The 17,683-nt window shown below is 44.9% G+C and overlaps 1 protein-coding gene across 2 annotated transcripts in view; it reads left to right on the top strand.

Annotated features, from left to right (window-relative positions):
* Positions 1–2,684, top strand: part of pdhx (pyruvate dehydrogenase complex component X) — a 7,753-nt gene extending 5,069 nt beyond the window's left edge. Inside the window, exons 8-11 of one of the 2 annotated variants that reach the window (XR_006250431.1) lie at positions 1–23; positions 1,107–1,265; positions 1,367–1,539; positions 2,066–2,202. The exon at positions 1–23 is cut by the window's left edge and continues 36 nt beyond it. Coding sequence is in view for 1 of the 2 variants with exons in the window: in XM_043234481.1 (XP_043090416.1) it covers positions 1–23; positions 1,107–1,265; positions 1,367–1,431; positions 2,066–2,330 (512 nt within the window). In the remaining variant the exon portion in view is untranslated. Of the gene's footprint in view, positions 24–1,106; positions 1,266–1,366; positions 1,540–2,065 lie in introns of both variants that reach the window. The other variant, XM_043234481.1, reaches the window with a different exon arrangement.
* The last annotated feature ends 14,999 nt before the right edge of the window (positions 2,685–17,683 follow it).

Genomic DNA, 17,683 nt, shown 5'->3' with positions numbered 1-17,683 from the left:
AAGCGGCTGCCGTCTCTCTCAGAGTAAGTTCATGGAAGACAGCACTGTGTCCAATGAAACAGTGTTCTTTTCTTCATCAAGTGCCATTTCATTCTATAGTTTTTAAATTCAGGAAGTTATAGGTATATTTTAGCTGCCCAAGAGTGCCATAATGTCACGAAACATTGTGTCAACTGGCCACAATTGTCTTGTTGGGAAATTACCTATTTAAATGGTATTTTCAATCACTCAATTTTTTATATAGCGCTTTTAACAACACCGATTGTATCAAAGCACTGAACAGTATCAAATAGAAGGATACAATGATAGTTATGTATCATGACGAGATTAAACACTTAATTTGTTATTAAATCCAGAAACGGTCTCTGTAATCAAATCAACGATGATCACTAGAAAAGTGTCCCCAACTAAGCAAGACAGAGGAGACAGCGGAACATACAGTATGGAAAGGGGGGAAAAAACGTATTAAATGCATGCATTTTTATTAATAATTTTGCTTTAATATAATAAAATAATGTTAGCAATCATATGAAATCAGCATCTACATTGACCAGTAGGCAGTGAGTCGTTAATTTTAGTCGTTAGTCGTTTTAATTGAGTCGTTGAAGCCTTCAAACGATTCGTTCAGACGACTGATTCATTCAAGAATGAAACGAGGGCCTCAATGGACTACTAAATCATTGACTTATTAACAAAACGCTGCTGCTCTGTGTGTTGTGTATGTGTGACTGTTCTGCTGCAATCTTTGTTTGGAACCATTTTTATTACCCAAATGGAGCAAAAACAGTCTGCAATATATCCTTTCAGTAAATTCAAAGGCTTGAACTAAAAAGTGTAATACCTACTCATTTTAACTCTTAGATATAATGTCAAATTTGCAATCGTGGTTTTCAGGGAACTTCCCTCTCTCGGTCGTGCCATGTTGCTTAACTAGGCTGTATGTTATAAATATGAAAGAAACGTCTGATCTGTGCCGCTGCATTGAGCAGTCACATTCAGGTTCAGGCCTAACAACACTATCCCAGTCAACACCGTCTGTCGCAGCAAGTCCGGCTTGCTTCTGTGTTTGTTGCCTCCTGGAGCGTAAATGAAGTTATGTCCTGCAGGAGATGCCGGAAGTGAACGTGATGTGGTCTGGAGACGGCCCGCAGCCTCTGGACTCCATCCACATCTCAGTCGCCGTGGCAACGCCCCGGGGCCTCATCACGCCCATCATCAGAGACGCCGCTAACAAAGGGCTGCAGGAGATCGCTGCCACCGCAAAGGTCATTAAACACCTATTATATGATCATGTGAGATCTGAGATAGATTGGACAATGCTTGATTGTTGAGCTGCATCGTTATCATAGTGCTCGCGTGGTTTCAGGCTCTGGCACAGAAGGCCCGGGACGGGAAGCTCTTACCTGAGGAGTATCAGGGAGGATCCTTCAGGTGAACACCGTTCTGCTGTTCAGAGTAAAATATCTGTATTACCTTCTACCAATAATCTCTTAAAGAACTACAAGAGCTTCTAGGAAGTATCTTCTGTAGCTTCTGAAGGTCAGTACTAATTGAAGAAAAAAATATTTAGGCAAAATAAGAATATACACATCTCCATTCTGTTCTAAAGTTGATTCACTTAATTCATGTTGAGCGTTTGAACCTTCTGTACTAGCTACGTATGAGTCGCTCAGTTGTCCTCAGTGAGATGCATCTCAATAACACATTACAAATGTGATGTTTATTGAACTGTTGTAAATAGAGACTTGTGTTTTGCGTCTCTGAGCAACATGACAGTGTTTTGTTTCTGAATGAATCAACCTTTTAAATGATTCACTTATTTGCAGTGACTTACTGCCACATACTGATGGTTTTAATTTCACGTTGAGAGTCTTTATAAAGTTAAAAATGCCTATGAAATGGAAAAATTAGTTAGAAATGAATCTTTCCCAATAGGTTTTATCAGTGTGAACTGCCTGGGGTCTGAAGTGCTCCGTTGATTAGGTTCGGGTGCCATTAGGGCCGGAGCAGGATCGGACCCCCTGTCTTAGACCTGTTGCTCAGATCATTTGTTTGTGTGTTCTAGTATCTCTAATCTGGGGATGTTCGGTATCAGCGAGTTCAGTGCGGTCATCAATCCTCCTCAAGCCTGCATCTTAGCCGTGGGCAGCACCAGAGCTGAACTGAGCTTGGCCCCCCAGGACCCAGACGGCCCCGTTCTCCGCACTCAGCAGCGAATGACCGTGACTCTGTCCAGCGACGGACGCCTGGTGGATGACGAACTCGCCTCACGCTTTCTGGAAAAATTTCGCACGAACCTAGAGCAGCCTCAGCGCGCGAGTCTGCCGTAGAGAGAGAGGAAGAATTGCTGGGTGTTGTGGGTGCTACGTGCTATTTATTTGTTAAGATGTACATAGATATGTACATACGCAAGTGACTCAAGGTCAGAAAAAAACACTTTGAAGTCCTAGGTCAATTATGATTTGCAGCACTTCTGGTGTAAAGGGAATGAACGTTCTGGATATTTTGCGAGTGAGAATCGTTCAGTGTACTGTGTGAACCTACTGATAAACACATGGCAATGTTAAAGCACCTTTTATAGCAGACAATATCTGTCAACTGAAGTATCAAACCATTAAATCATGTAAGGACACTATTTTGGGATTGCCAAATAATCCAATAAACTCATGTTCTGTTCTACTGAATCGGTGTTATTTTCTTTTCTTTTTGATGCTTGTTTGTCTGAAACCTCTGGGTAAGAAGTAGCTGAAAGTACAGGGCATCATCTCTCACTAACACTGTTGGAATGTAGTACTCTGGGTTATCAGAATCACTTTATTGCCAGGTATGTTTGCACATACGAGGAATTTGTTTTAGTGACAAAAACTCAACAGTGCAACACGATGACAAGACAGATGTAAAGAGAATTATGTACAACATACAAAAAAAATAAAATGTGCAACACAGCAAATAGAAAAAATATAGAAAAAATAAAAATATATACTATAAACATTCAAGTGTAACAGGAATTATTTTGTGCAGTGTTGTGTGCAAATCTGTATGTTAAATAAATAAGTGTCCTCAAGTGTTCAGGACATGGACTGCCTGGGGGAAGAAACTGTTCCTGTGTCTGGCTGTCCTGGTACTCAGTGCTCTGTAGCGGCGACCAGACGGCAACAGTTCGAATATGGAGTGTGCGGGATGTGAGGGGTCCAGAGTGATTTTCTTAACCCTTTTTTTTAATGTGGATAGGTACAGTTCTTGGAGAGTGGGGAGGGTTATACCAATGATTCTCTCAGAAGTCCTGACTACCCTCTGTAGTCTTCTGAGGTCATGGTTGGTAGCTGAGCTGAACCAGACAGTTATGGAAGTGCAGAGGATGGATTGTATGATGGCCGAGTAGAACTGTTTCAGCAGCTCCTGTGGCAGGTTGAACTTCCTCAGCTGACGAAGGAAGTACAATCTCTGCTGGGCCTTTTTAACAATGGAGTCGATGTGAGTGTCACTTCAGGTCCTGGGAGATTGTGGTGCCCAGGAACCTGAATGACTCCACTGTTACCACAGTGCTGTCCATGATGGTGAGTGGGGGGAGTGTAGGGGAGTTCCTCCTGAAGTCCACTATCATCTCCACTGTTTTGAGCGCGTTGAGCTCCAAGTTGTTCAGACTGCACCACTCAGCCAGCTCTTTGACCTCCTGTCTGTAAGCAGACTCGTCACCGTCCTGTATGAGGCCGATGACTGTGGTGTCGTCTGCAAACTTCAGGAGTTTGACAGAGGCGTCTTTAGAGGTGCAGTCATTCGTGTAGAGGGAGAAGAGCAGTGGGGAGAGGACACAACCCTGAGGGGCTCCAGTGCTGGTTGTACGGGTGCTGGATGAGAATTTTCCCAGCCTCACTACCTGCTGTCTGTCTGTCAGGAAGCTGCTGATCCACTGACAGACGGAGGTGGGCACCGAGAGCTGGGTTAGTTTGGGGTGGAGGAGATTTGGTATGATGGTGTTGAAGGCCGAACTGAAGTCCACAAACAGGATCCTCACATAAGTCCCTGGTCTGTCTAGGTGTTGCAGAACATAATGCAGTCCCATATTGACTGCATCGTCCACTGACCTGTTTGCTCTGTACGCAAACTGCAGGGGGTCCAGTAGGGGTCCTGTAAAGTCCTTCAGATAACCCAGAACCAGTTTTTCAAATGATTTCATGACCACAGACGTTAGAGCCACGGGTCTGAAATCATTAAGTCCATTAATTTTGGGTTTCTTTGGGATGGGGATGATGGTGGAGCGTTTGAAGCATGAAGGTACTACACACAGCTCCAATGATCTGTTGAAGATCTGAGTGAAGATGGGGGCCAGTTGGTCAGCACAGGTTTTCAGACAGGCTGGAGTCACACCGTCTGGGCCTGGTGCCTTTCTTCTTTTGTTCTTCCTGAAGACCTGGCACACGTCATCTTCGCTGAGTTGAAGGGCAGGTGTGGGGGAGAGGGGGATTACAGGAGGTGAGAATGGTTCCTTTTCAAACCTGCAGTAGAACTCGTTCAGGTCGTCTGCCAGTTGTTGATTTGCCACAGTGCTGGGGGGTGGTGTCTTGTAATTGGTGATGTCTTTCAGACCTTTCCACACAGAAGCGGTGTCACTAGAGGAGAACTGGGTGCAAAGCTTTTCAGAATAATTCCTCTTCGCCACTCTGATCTCCTTTTCTAGTGTGTACTTGGCCTGCTTATACAAGGCTCTGTCCCCTATCCTGCGAGCATCTTCTTTGGCTTGACGGAGCTGACTGAGGTTAGCAGTGAACCATGGTTTGTCATTGTTGTAAGTTAAATAAGTCCTGGTAGGAATACATATGTCCTCACAGAAACTAATATATGATGTTACAGTTTCTGTGAGCTCGTCCAGATCTGTGGCAGCAGCTTCAAAGACAGTCCAATCAGTGAGAGAAAAGCAGGTTTGTAAATCCCACTCTGCTTCGTTAGTCCATCTTTTTACAGTCCTAAGAACAGGTTTAGCTGATTTCAGCTTTTGCCTGTAGGTCGGTATGAGATGGACCAAACAGTGATCAGAAAGTCCCAGGGCAGCTCGTTGGACGGAGTGATAAGCATCCTTTATTGCGGTGTAGCAGTGATCCAGTATGTTATGGTCTCTGGTTGGACAGGTAACGTGCTGTCTGAATTTTGGCAGTTCACGTGAGAGGTTGGCTTTATTAAAGTCCTCGAGAATGATTAAAACAGAGTCCGGGTGTTGTTGCTCAGTCTCTGTGATCAGATCGGCGAGTTTTTGTAAAGCCAGGCTCACGTGCGCGCTATGGAGGGATGTAAACACACACCAGAATAAACGAGTAAAACTCCCGCGGCGAGTAGAAAGGCTTGCAGTTAACGAAGAGTGCTTCTACATCGGCGCAACACATCATCTTTAACACAGTTACATCTGTACACCACCTTTCATTGATGTAAAAGCACGTCCGCCGCGCGCGATTTCCCGTTAATTCTGCGACGCGATCCGCTCTAAACAGCTGAAAGCCCGGCAGACTTAATGCGCTGTCTGGAATTGCATCGTTTAGCCAGGTTTCCGTGAAACACAGAGCAGCAGAGTTTGAGAAATCCCTGTTAGTCCGGGTAAGCAGAAGAAGTTCGTCCATTTTGTTGGGTAGAGAGCGGAGGTTCGCCAAGTGAATGCAGGGCAACGGCGTTCGGAGTCCACGTTGTCTGAGTTTCACAAGCGCGCCGCCCGTTTCCCCGTCTGCGCGGCCTTAGGCTTTTGACCAGCACCGCTGCTCCGCTAACTACGATGTTCAACAAGACGTCGGAATAATCAAAGACCGGTGAAATATTTTGCGGAGTGGTCTGCCAAATGTTCAGCAGTTCATCCCTGGTAAAAACGATGGTGTTTGATAAACAAAAAACAGGAAAAACTAACAAAAACAACACGAGCACTTGAGAGCGAAGCACCGAGGCTGCCATTCGCGGCACCATCTTATTTGCAAATCCATTATCCAGTGTGACTTTAAACATGTTTTTCAGAGAGACAATGTGTGTTATGTAAGGGTCCCCCTTTTCCTGCAGAACGGAATCCAGAGGCCCTGGTTGAAGGTCAATGCGTGTTCGGTCTTTTCTTTGCATCTCGTTAAAAAACACTAATATTTATTAATCTTTTGGTTTTCTAATTATAGTACTGACCTTGTATATAATTTTATCTGACTCCAATCTTTCGTGATTTTTATATATATTTATTAAAACGTAACTGCTGATCCTTCTAGTTGTGATTAAATTTGGATCATTAATTAACTATAATATTTCCTAGTTTCAACTTATCATTCGTTAGGAGTCTGGGTCGCTTGGAGACCTTGTTTGGCCAGAACAGACGACACATCTGGGCTAGTCCAGGTCTTAGACAGAGGCTAACCCGTAGATCGCTTACCTTAATGCAGCCATCTCCTCGATAGACTCAAAAAGAGTAATTTTTTTATGCGTTCCCTAAGTAATAGCATGCTAAGCCAGTTTGGTGGCCAGAAGTAAGAATCTCAAAAACGTGCCCCCGGCTCCATCCATTGAGTTAACCAAGTTAACCAAGATTAATGTTTATTTTGCCAGGCAAGAATATTTTCCAAATTGGTATAATTCATAGACATTTGCACAACTGATCAGCAGTACAAAAATAACACAAAACAAAATAAAACAAACTTAAAAGATCATTATAACTGGTCTTTAAAAAGTACATAGTGTGGTGCATGGGGACACACTACAGAATCGCGCCTTGTTGTGTTTTGTCACTTTCCTTATATACTCAGACCAGACAAAGAGATCTCAAATGTAGTTGTATAAACCTTTTGGTGTTTAGGTTCCCATGCTCCAATGTCACACCTGGCTGGAACATGTTCAGATACCCAAAAGGAGGGTACACCTCCTTCTCAACAGAACACAGTTCTACCAAGTTCTTAATCTTCTCCATAATATAAGTGATTAGTGTGAAATTGAGACCAATTTACCAATTGCACTGAGACCTTTCAAATGAGACCAAACATGAGAGTGAAGAACAATAGGTTCATAAGACACATGACATATAATGCCTTATTCCTAATGAACTTTAAACCAAGTCTTTTGGGCAGAAGGAGGGGAAGCAGGAAGAGCAGAGGTGAGGAGGGTGTCTTAAAAGCAACAGGGAGGGGGTGTGTTGTTTTCTCTCTTTTTGAAGTCCTTTTGTTCCTTTGAATATCCCTTCTCAGATTAGTCTTTGTGAATTTACAGGTTTTAATTCACCTCCTTACACGGGCAACACCAGAGTAGTGAAGAGTCCAGCCCCTTTCGAGGAGATGGCTTCCAGAGCCCAAGCTGGTAAGCCCGACTAGCTCTAGCCGGTACCTCTCAACCTCCCGCAACAACTCCAGCTCCTTCCCCCCCAGAGAGGTAACGTTCCATGTCCCTAAAACCAGATTCTGTGTCCAGGGGTTGGGTTGCTGAGGTCCCCGCCTTCGACTGCCGCCCAAACCACAAGGCACCACTGTTTTTTTTTTGTTTTATAACTAAATCCCTTTTGTTGCATACGGGTATCAGATTACCTATTTAGGATTCTTAAATCTCTCTAAAAACTGGGATCAGAAGTGAGGCTGAAATTTATAGTCGAGAGGCAACCATTAAAGTAAGGGCAGGGGGCTTTACAGTGGTAAACCTGCTGGTACGATTTATTTATAACATTGTTGATTATCACTCACGTATTGTTTATGGTTGATCATTTAATTTAATCATCACCCCACTTTCTGTGTCGTTATCATCTCTGCTGGTGTGCGTTTTGCCTAAAAGTTTCGTGAGATTGCAAGAGACCTTTAAGTCACTACTGCGATAAAGATAGTCAGCTCCCAGCGTTCGGGAGCGTTGGTGCTCAACTCTGCTTGCTACTGGTTTCTGCCCGGGTTCAAGCAAACTGTGGATTACACACAGAATTTTTGGATTATATCCGCCTCTTCTGTGGATTGCATGTGTGAGAACATTTAAGGAGGACTTTAATAATTTCGGATACGATGGATTTGTATTCTATGGAAGCACGTTTCCGCCACTGAGTAAAAAATAAAAAAAGGTTATTGTGATTTTTTATCTCACAATTCTTTATCTTCGTCAGTTGATACGACTGATGGATGGACGAGGAGTTGATCTGCATGCTTGTGGTTGTCTGCCGCGACGCATGTGCAACAGTCGCGGGCCAAAATATGTTTGGCATATCGACAGATATGATAAGCTAAAACCTTACGGAATATGCATAGATGGAAGCATTGATGGGTTCTCCAGAAAAATCACGTACAAAAAGAACAGTGACCCACGAGTAATTGCAGGTTATTTCCTACAAGCTGTTTCTAAGAATAACAGATTTCCACAAAGAATTTGCATTGACCATGGAACTGAAAATACACATTTAGCAGATATGCAGACATTCTTCAGAGACAATGTGAGTGCAGAATGTGTCACTCTTGGTCCAAGCACTGGGAACTGGAGAATTGAACAATGGTGGTCCACATAGAGAAGCCAGTGCATACAATTTTGGATGGATCATTTTGACCAACCGAAAGACATGAGACCACTTTGTTGGTCTTATCCAATTTTGCTTCCAACATTTTATACAGTAACATTTTATACTCATTTTATTCAGATATTTTTAGATTTAATTTAATCTTTATTTATAAATGTCACATTCTCCGGAATTTGTTATTGTTTTCATCGTGTGCCATGTGTTCAGTTTGACCCACTTTAGTAAATTGTCTATCGTCTTCAGCTGTGTCTTGTTAATTGTAGTCATTCACCTGGTGTATTTAAGTCCTGTGTTTTCAGTTCTGTTTGTCCGATCTCGTCCGTATTTGCGTGTGATATTGTCCTGTCTATCTGCCTGCCTGCCTGAATATCGTTTATTTAATCTGAGTGGATTAAAGCCTTTTTGTTTTCATGTATACTCGTTGTATGCTCTCGTGCTTACCACACGCGTGACAATAACTTAATATTTATTGATGTATACTATAATGGGCATTTTAATTAATTTAGCAAGACTAAATTAAAAGAAGACTAAGTGTAGAATATATGTTTTATTTATTTTTTTCATAAAGGAAGAGCTTGATGAAGTAGGAAATGCCTGGAATTGCCACTGGATACGGCCACCTCCTAACCAATGTGCTCCCGGCGGTTGACCTTCAATAATGTTTGCTATCCCCAGCTTATACGGAGTGCAGAATTTCTTGCAACCATTTGAACAAACAAAACTGAGAATTTGTCAAGAGGAGTGTTTATTTAAAGAGTACCCTTGTGATGAGAATGTTTTTCAACTATATATATTGTGTCCCGAGTGTCCCGAACTATCATTAGCGTTGCCCTGGACATCTGGACACGCTCATCACCAGCTGATCGGACACAGCTGCTGCTCGTCACCTACCGGCTTTAAAAAGCCACGAGGCACGCCAAACAGACTGAGCATGAACTCTGCACGGGCTGCCATTAATGCGTCTCTCCCTTTTTTCCTTACAGACAGCAGCGTGTGTCCCGATACACCGATACAGCACGTCAACCAGGAAGGAGAAGAGCACTGCAGCACAAATGCACCTTGGAACACTATTTCACCTGTTTTTCCATACCATTTTTTCTGTTTAATAAATCCACCCTCCGGGGTATTTATTTTGAGCCCTCCTTGCCGTGTGTTTCCTTCACCCCATCACACTGGTGGAGAATGCGGGCAAGTTTGTGAAGAAAACCACCGGCAAGTGATCTTGTTTTCACGCCAAGTTTTTTTTTTCTTTTTCTCACCCCCCGTTTTCTGGTTGGCGCAGTGCTCCTCCCCAGCCATGGAGGACTTGTTGAAGACGCTTACCGAGGTCAGCATCTGCCCGCATCAGATCGTCGAACACCTGGTTACTCGACAGGGCGAGGTCGCGCAGGAGCTCACTGCCCTACAGAGTGCAGGTGCCCAGCATGTTCCGCTGCCATGTACACAGGCCAGCGGTCCCCTCTGCCCAAGACGAACCGATGCCCACGAAAGAACCGGTGCTTCATGCGCGGATGTGGCTGGCAGGCTGTATCGTCCATCAAGAACCTCCCCCAGGAGCTCCCGAGGTAGAGGTAAAGGTGAACAGAAAGCCTTACCGAGCCCTTGCTCGTCCGGGCAAGCTTTCTGTCTCCGCGACCAGAATCCAAGGGCTTCCTCCCCATAACCTTCAAACTGGCTATAGTTAAGCCTCTTATTAAGAAACCACATCTTGATCCCAAAGACTTAGTAAATTACAGACCAATCTCTAATCTCCCTTTTCTGTCAAAGATACTAGAAAAGGTAGTATCCTCACAACTGTATTCCTTTTTAGAAAAAAAATGGTGTCTGTGAGGATTTCCAATCAGGTTTTAGACCATACCATAGTACTGAGACTGCTCTTATTAGAGTTACTAACGACCTGCTTTTATCATCTGATCGTGGTTTTATCTCGTTATTAGTGCTATTAGATCTTAGCGCAGCATTTGATACTATCGATCACAACATTCTCTTGGATAGACTAGAAAACTATGTTGGCATTAGAGGAAGCTCCTTAGCATGGTTTACATCATATCTATCTGACCGCTATCAGTTTGTAGCATTAAATGAGGAGGTATCATATCAATCACACGTGAATTATGGAGTTCCTCAAGGCTCAGTGCTAGGACCGTTACTTTTCAACCTGTACATGTTACCTCTGGGAGATATTATCAGGAGTCATGGTGTTAGCTTTCACTGCTATGCTGATGATACTCAGCTCTATATTTCAGCGCAGCCTGGTGATACACACCAAATTGAGAATCTAACAGAATGCATAGTCGATATAAAAAGCTGGATGATGAGTAACTTCCTAATGCTAAATTCTGAAAAAACAGAGGTGCTAATAATTGGACCTAAAAACCCCTCATATAATAATCTAGAACACAGCCTATCACTTGATGGCTGCTCTGTTAATTCTTCATCATCAGTTAGGAACCTAGGTGTGCTGTTTGACAGCAATCTTTCCTTCGAAAATCATGTTTCTAGCATCTGTAAAACTGCGTTTTTCCATCTTAAAAATATATCTAAATTACGACCTATGCTTTCGACCTCTAATGCAGAAATATTAATTAATGCGTTTATGACCTCGAGGTTAGATTAATGTAATGCTTTATTGGGTGGTTGTTCTGCACGCTTAATAAACAAACTTCAGCTAGTCCAAAACGCAGCAGCCAGAGTCCTTACTAGAACTAGGAAGTATGATCACATTAGCCCGGTTCTGTCAACACTGCACTGGCTCCCTATCAAACATCGGATAGATTTTAAAATCTTATTAATTACCTTTAAAGCGCTGAATGGTTTAGCTCCTCAATACTTGAGCGAGCTCTTATCACATTATAGTCCTGCACGTCCGCTACGTTCTCAAAACTCTGGCCATTTGATAATACCTAGAATATCAAAATCAACTGCGGGCGGCAGATCCTTTTCCTATCTAGCACCTAAACTCTGGAACAATCTCCCTAACTCTGTTCGGGAAGCAGACACACTCTGCCAGTTTAAATCTAGATTAAAGACACATCTTTTTAACTTAGCCTACACATAACACACCAACACACTTTTTATTATTCAAATCCATTAAAGGATTTTTAGGCTGCATTACTTAGATTTGCTGGAACCGGGAACACTACTCCTAAAATACGATGTACTTGTGACATGGTAAAAAGAATGGCATCTACGCTAATATTAGTCCTGTCTCTTTCTCAATCTGTTTTCACAGTTTGTATCCAGACTAGATGGTGGATCAGCACACAGAGATTATGTTCATCAGAGACCAGAAAACCTAGATGCGCCCGTCGACAGATCACCAGATCCTGATGCACACACACATACACACACACACACACACACACACTAAGTCATTTACACTATCTGACACAGCTGCGTTTAAAATTGAACTGGAAGTTAAGTGCTGGGCGTCCGGTCAGAGGAGAACTGGCCCCAACTGAGTCTGGTTTCTCCCAAGGTTTTTTTTTCTCCATTCTGTATGCATGGGGTTTTGTTTCCATGCCGCTGTCGCCTCTGGCTTACTTGGTTGGGGACACTTAACTTCTAGTGATTTAACGTTGAATTGATTACAGAGACCGTCTCTGCATTTCTCTCTCAACGTGTGTACATGGCAAAACACGTCAAGTACCTGCCAGACGGGTGAACCGGTCAGGAAGGAAGGTGAGTCCCCCTAAAGTCCCCCGGTGACCGACTAAAACACTGCTGGTCCCAGGTCCAGCCCCCCTGGTAGGGCTGCTGCCGAAGTCTGCCTGGGGACACAAACTCATCCCCGTCATCGTAGACTATGCCACCCGATACCCGGAAGCCGTGCCGCTACGCAAAGCCACTGCCAAAGTGATAGCGAAGGAGCTCTTCCTGCTCTTCAGTCGGGTCGGCATCCCCATCGAGATCCTGAATGACCAGGGTACCACCTTCATGTCCCGGCTAATGGCTGACCTATGCCGGCTGCTGCGGGTGAAGATGGCGCCGCTGAGGCCGGCTGCCGCCACGACCACTCCGGCAAAACTTAGTTTTTTTTGTTAATTGTTTGTATTTTAAATAGTCTGCAATGTTTTCTTTATATAAGATGGCTATTACTAAATATGACCGAGCCACTCTTATATCTATTGGTGTACAATGCACCCACCTCACTGTTTTTAAACCCGGACCCATGTTGGTCGAGCGAGATCCTGTCAAAGACAAAAGGATGCGACCCGCACCAGCGTCCACGAGGGAAACGAGCCGGTGTCAGGAACAGGTTGAGGGCACGCTCACACCGCGCTCCCCTACCTAGTGTCCTGTTAGCCAACGTCCAGTCTCTGGAAAACAAGCTCGATGACCTCAAGTTCCATAGAGACATTCGGGACTGCAACCTTCTCTGCTTCACCGAGACATGGCTGAACCTAGCGGTACCGGACTACACCGTACATCGTACCTGTTTACAAACAGAGGCTGAAACAGGAAGCCCCGGTACAGAGGGAGGTGTCACGCTGGTCTGACCATTCAGTGGCCGCTCTGCAGGACGCTTTGGATGATGCAGACTGGGCCATGTTCAGGTGTAGCTCCGAGGACGTCAACGTGTTCACGGAAGCGGTGGTGGGATTCATCGGGAAACTAGCGGATGACACGGTAGAGAAAACCGTCATCAGGACGTTTCCCAACCAGAAGCTGTGGGTAGACCAAACTATCCGCGACTCTCTGAGATCCCGCTCCGCAGCCTATAACACGGGGATAGTCACCGGGGATATGACAGAATACAAGGCTGCGTCGTACAGAGCGGTAAAGGAGGCAAAGAGGTGCTACGGGAGGAAACTAGAGTCACAGTTTCAACACAGTGACTCTAGGAGCCTGTGGCAGGGACTGAGAAACATCACGGACTATAAAACGCCAACCTCCAGAGTGGAGAGCGTGGATGCTTCTCTGGCAGATGAGCTAAATAACTTTTATGCTCGTTTCGAGGCTGCAGCTAATCACGCTAATCACACTAGCACCGCTAGCGGTATGATGAACAGCATGCATGCCGAGAGAGCTGGAGAGGAAATCACGTTCACCATTTCGGAGCACGGCGTAAGGAGGGCATTCAGGAGAGTGAACACCAGGAAGGCAGCAGGACCTGACGGCATCACAGGTCGGGTTCTGAGAGACTGTGCTGACCAGCTAGCACCGGTGTTCACTGAGATATTTAATCTCTCCCTGAAACAGTCTACAGTCCCCTCGTGTTTCAAAGAGTACATCATTGTTCCTGTGCCGAAGAAACCTCAACCATCTTGCCTGAATGATTACCGCCCTGTAGCTCTGACGTCGGTAGTGATGAAGTGCTTTGAGAGACTCGTCAGAGACTTCATCACCGCAACACTACCGGACACACTCGACCCACTACAGTTTGCCTACCGAAAGAACCGGTCTACAGAGGATGCCATCACACACCTTCTCCACACAACCACGAGCCACCTGGATTTTAGAAAAGGGAACTATGTGAAAATGCTGTTCGTGGACTATAGTTCAGCGTTCAACACCATAGTTCCCTCCACGCTCACCTCGAAGTTGGAGGTCCTGGGACCCAGCCCATGCCTGCGTCACTGGATCACCAACTTCCTGACCGACAGACCACAAGCCGTACGGATGGGAAAACACACCTCATCCTCCCTCACTCTCAGCACTGGAGCCCCTCAGGGTTGTGTTCTGAGCCCCCTGCTGTACTCGCTGTACACACATGACTGTCTGGCCACTACAAACTCCCCCACCATCATTAAATTTGCTGATGACACTGTCGTGGTGGGCCTGATCTCCGACAACGATGAGATGGCTTACCTTCAGGAGATCAACAACCTGGAGAGATGGTGTCAGGAGAACAATCTGCTCCTGAATGTCAGCAAAACAAAAGAGTTAATAGTGGACTTCAGCACCAAGCAGGTGCGCTCTTACTCAAGCCAGTGGCGCCACTCCTCCAAGGCAAGTTTAACTGCAAGCAGTTGTCGATCCCCCACATGGTAGTTGCACTCGGCATCTGACAGGCGGTGAGACATGAAGGCACACGTTTGTAATTTGCCATCCTCACCCTTTTGTGACAGGATGGCCCCTACCCGCACCTCTGAGGTGCACCTCCACCACAAAAGGTCTTTCTGGGTCAGGGACCAAAAAAATGGGAGCAGATGTGAAGCAGCACTTCGAATGCCCTTGCTGCCTCTGGACCCCAGTGAATTTTGGTCCTTTGGTAAGCGCCATCAAGGGGGCCACCACAGTGCTGAAATTCTTAATGAACTTCCTATAGAAGTGTTATGTGCCGTGTGTGTCTGGTTGTTTGTGTGGTCTTTTTGTTTGTTTTCCCCGAGAGCTGTCTCTCTTCCGCTGCCTATCTTTCGTTCTCTCAGGTACGCGCTTGCTGATTGGAGGATGTGGCTGTCCATCATCGTTCTAGAGTCGCCGGTGCAGCCAACCCGACGTCTTCCGGCAGTTTAAAAAGCGCGCCGCTTGATACGTTCGGTAGTTCAGAGCTCATAGCTCAGTGCTCATTGTTCAGTGTGTATGCAGGTGTTTCGTGACATAGTTGATTTGTTTCAGTTTTCCGGTGTGCGTGTTAATGGGTCTAACTCATTTAGATCCAGCATCTTGGTTGACATTGTTGCCTAGAATTAACTGTCCTTTCTCTTGGGGAAAAGAGAACAGGGTTAGGTCGTACGACATACATTTTGCACGTAGCTATTTCATGTTAGACACACCAGGTAAGGAGTGAGCGCCTTTTGTGCTTTTGTTTTTCGTCCTAGTGAGAGTAGGTTAGTTGCGGCATCGCACGCGCTGAAGATTTCGGTTTGTTTTTCACATTTTTCTTTGGTTAGTTTACAGGGATATTGGGCTACTTAGTTTGGGGTTTTGTTATATTTATTTCTTTACTTTGGCGCCTCTCTTAGTTCTTTTTTCCCCTTCACACACTTTGTAAATATTTCACACTCTTTATCAGTAGAGTATAATAAACCGCTAAAACGGACTCTGTCATTGTGCCTGGTCATTTTTACAACTCCGCCCCAGCATTAATTTTAAATGTTGCGTCCTCACCTCTAGACCCTTTTAAAGTTCGTAACATTTAATGGGGGCTTGTCCGGGATAGATAATTAAGAATTTATCACCCGTCGTAATTAATTATTGCTGGCGTGGATTGTGGAGTGACCATGTTTTTTTTTTTTTTTTTTTGGTAAATCGGTTTTGTATGGTAATTTCGGCGTGACTGGTTAATTGGGTAACGTGCGTAATTATGGCTGAATTTGCTTTGGAGACGTTTCTTAAAACGCCTTCGCTAGAGTTAATTGATAAATGTCGGAAAGATGATTTATTGTGTATCGCTGCCCACTTTAAAATTGCGGTTACGAAACAACAGCTTAAGAACAGTTACAACAGTTAGTGGAACTGGGTGTTTTGGTGTTGCCTGCTGGAGCAGAAAAAGAGTGTCTTGAGTCCGACGAGCACCTGTCTCTGTCTGGTGATGAGGCGCCGAGTGGAGCTGCCGTGGTGGAGGGTTCCGAAACCAAGGCTGCCCTGCCGGCCTTTGAACCTTTTTCTCCTGCCTCTTTAGGGTCTTTGAAGGTTCGCTTAGCGTGAGTCCAGCTGGAAGCACAGGAGCGGGTTGAGGGTCGTCGGGCCGAGCTTGAATGGCGACTAAAAGTTTGCAAGCTTGAGATTGAAGCGGAAACGCAGATTAAACTGCGTGAGCTCGAGCTGAATGCTGCCAGAAATGCACCTGCCCCAGTTATTCCACCGGTGCAGACCGCTAGTGCTCCGTTGGGAGTAGGGATAGCGGGCACCACTTTTGATGTAAGTAAGCATATCTCTCTCGTACCACAATTTCGTGAGGCAGAAGTCGACTCCTATTTTAGTGTGTTCGAACATATTGCGTCCGCCCTAAACTGGCCTTTGCTTTTACAATGCAAATTAACAGGTAAGGCTCAAGAAGCGTGCGCGACTCTAGCTCTAGAGGATAGTTTAAGTTATGACACGGTGAAAATTGCAATCTTGCGCGCTTATGAGTTAGTGCCAGAAGCCTATAGACAGCGGTTTAGAGGGCATAAAAAGAATTCAAGCCAAACATTCGTTGAGTTTGCCAGAGAAAAGTGCATTTTACTTGACAAATGGTGCGGGTCAAGTAAGGTTACAGATTTTAAGACGTTACGAAAGCTCGTCCTTTTAGAAGAATTTAAGAACTGTATTCCCGAGCGTGTCGTTGTTTATTTAAACGAACAGAAAGTTACCTCTCTGTCGCAAGCTTCTATTTTAGCAGATGAATTTGCACTGACGCACAAAAATGTATTCACCACCGCCCGATCTGATAAAAATACGTCTGTTCTTCCAATCCATCAGTCACGACCGAAACCAAATGTTTTAAAGTCAAAAGAAGAGCGAGAGTGTTATTATTGCCGTAAGTCCGGCCATTTGATCGCTGAATGTCAAGTGTTGAAGCAAAAGCAACAGGGCTCTGTGGCTAAAGGCGTGGGTTTCGTGAGAACAGTCAAGATTGATACAGCTGAGCATGACAGCAGGCTAGATTCGACTTATGAACCATTCGTGATGGAAGGGTTAATTTCTGTTACGGGTAAATCTACCGAACAGGTAAAAATAAAGCTTCTCAGAGACACCGGCGCGAACCAGTCTTTTGTGGTCACAGGTGTACTGCCGTTTTCTACGAGGACTGCCTGTGGCAGTTATGTGATAGTGCAGGGCATAGAGATGGGTCTTGTCACAGTCCCGTTACATCAGGTGCATCTTGAGTCTGAGTTATGTACAGGGTTCGTGAAGGTAGGTGTTTGTGAGTATTTGCCGGTGAAGAGGGTAGACTTTATTCTCGGTAACGACCTGGCTGGTGGAAAAGTGTTTCCCCTGCTAGAAGTTTTTGATAAGCCTGTAATATGTGATCAGCCTGATGAACTATCTGAAACGTACCCCAAAATTTTTCCTGTCTGTGCTATTATGAGAGCTCAAGCACGAAAGAAAGAATTCCCTGATCTGTCTTCTACTTTTATTGGACCCATGTTTGCCAGTGACGTTTTCTCACCGTTCGAAGATAAGGCTGTTGAAAAATCTGATAATTCGAGGAATGTGAAACTGCCCATGACGCGTGAGAAAATTGTTTCCGCACAAGCATTAGACCCGACTTTGAGCAAGTGTTTCTCTGCTGTTGTCTCCTTGGAGGAAGCACAGCAGAGAAAG

The sequence above is a fragment of the Puntigrus tetrazona genome, unplaced genomic scaffold (genome assembly GCF_018831695.1).
Source record: "Puntigrus tetrazona isolate hp1 unplaced genomic scaffold, ASM1883169v1 S000001140, whole genome shotgun sequence".
Classification (NCBI taxonomy): Eukaryota; Metazoa; Chordata; class Actinopteri; order Cypriniformes; family Cyprinidae; genus Puntigrus; species Puntigrus tetrazona.
Note: the sequence above shows the minus strand (reverse complement) of the source record. Positions and strands in the feature narration are given on the sequence as shown.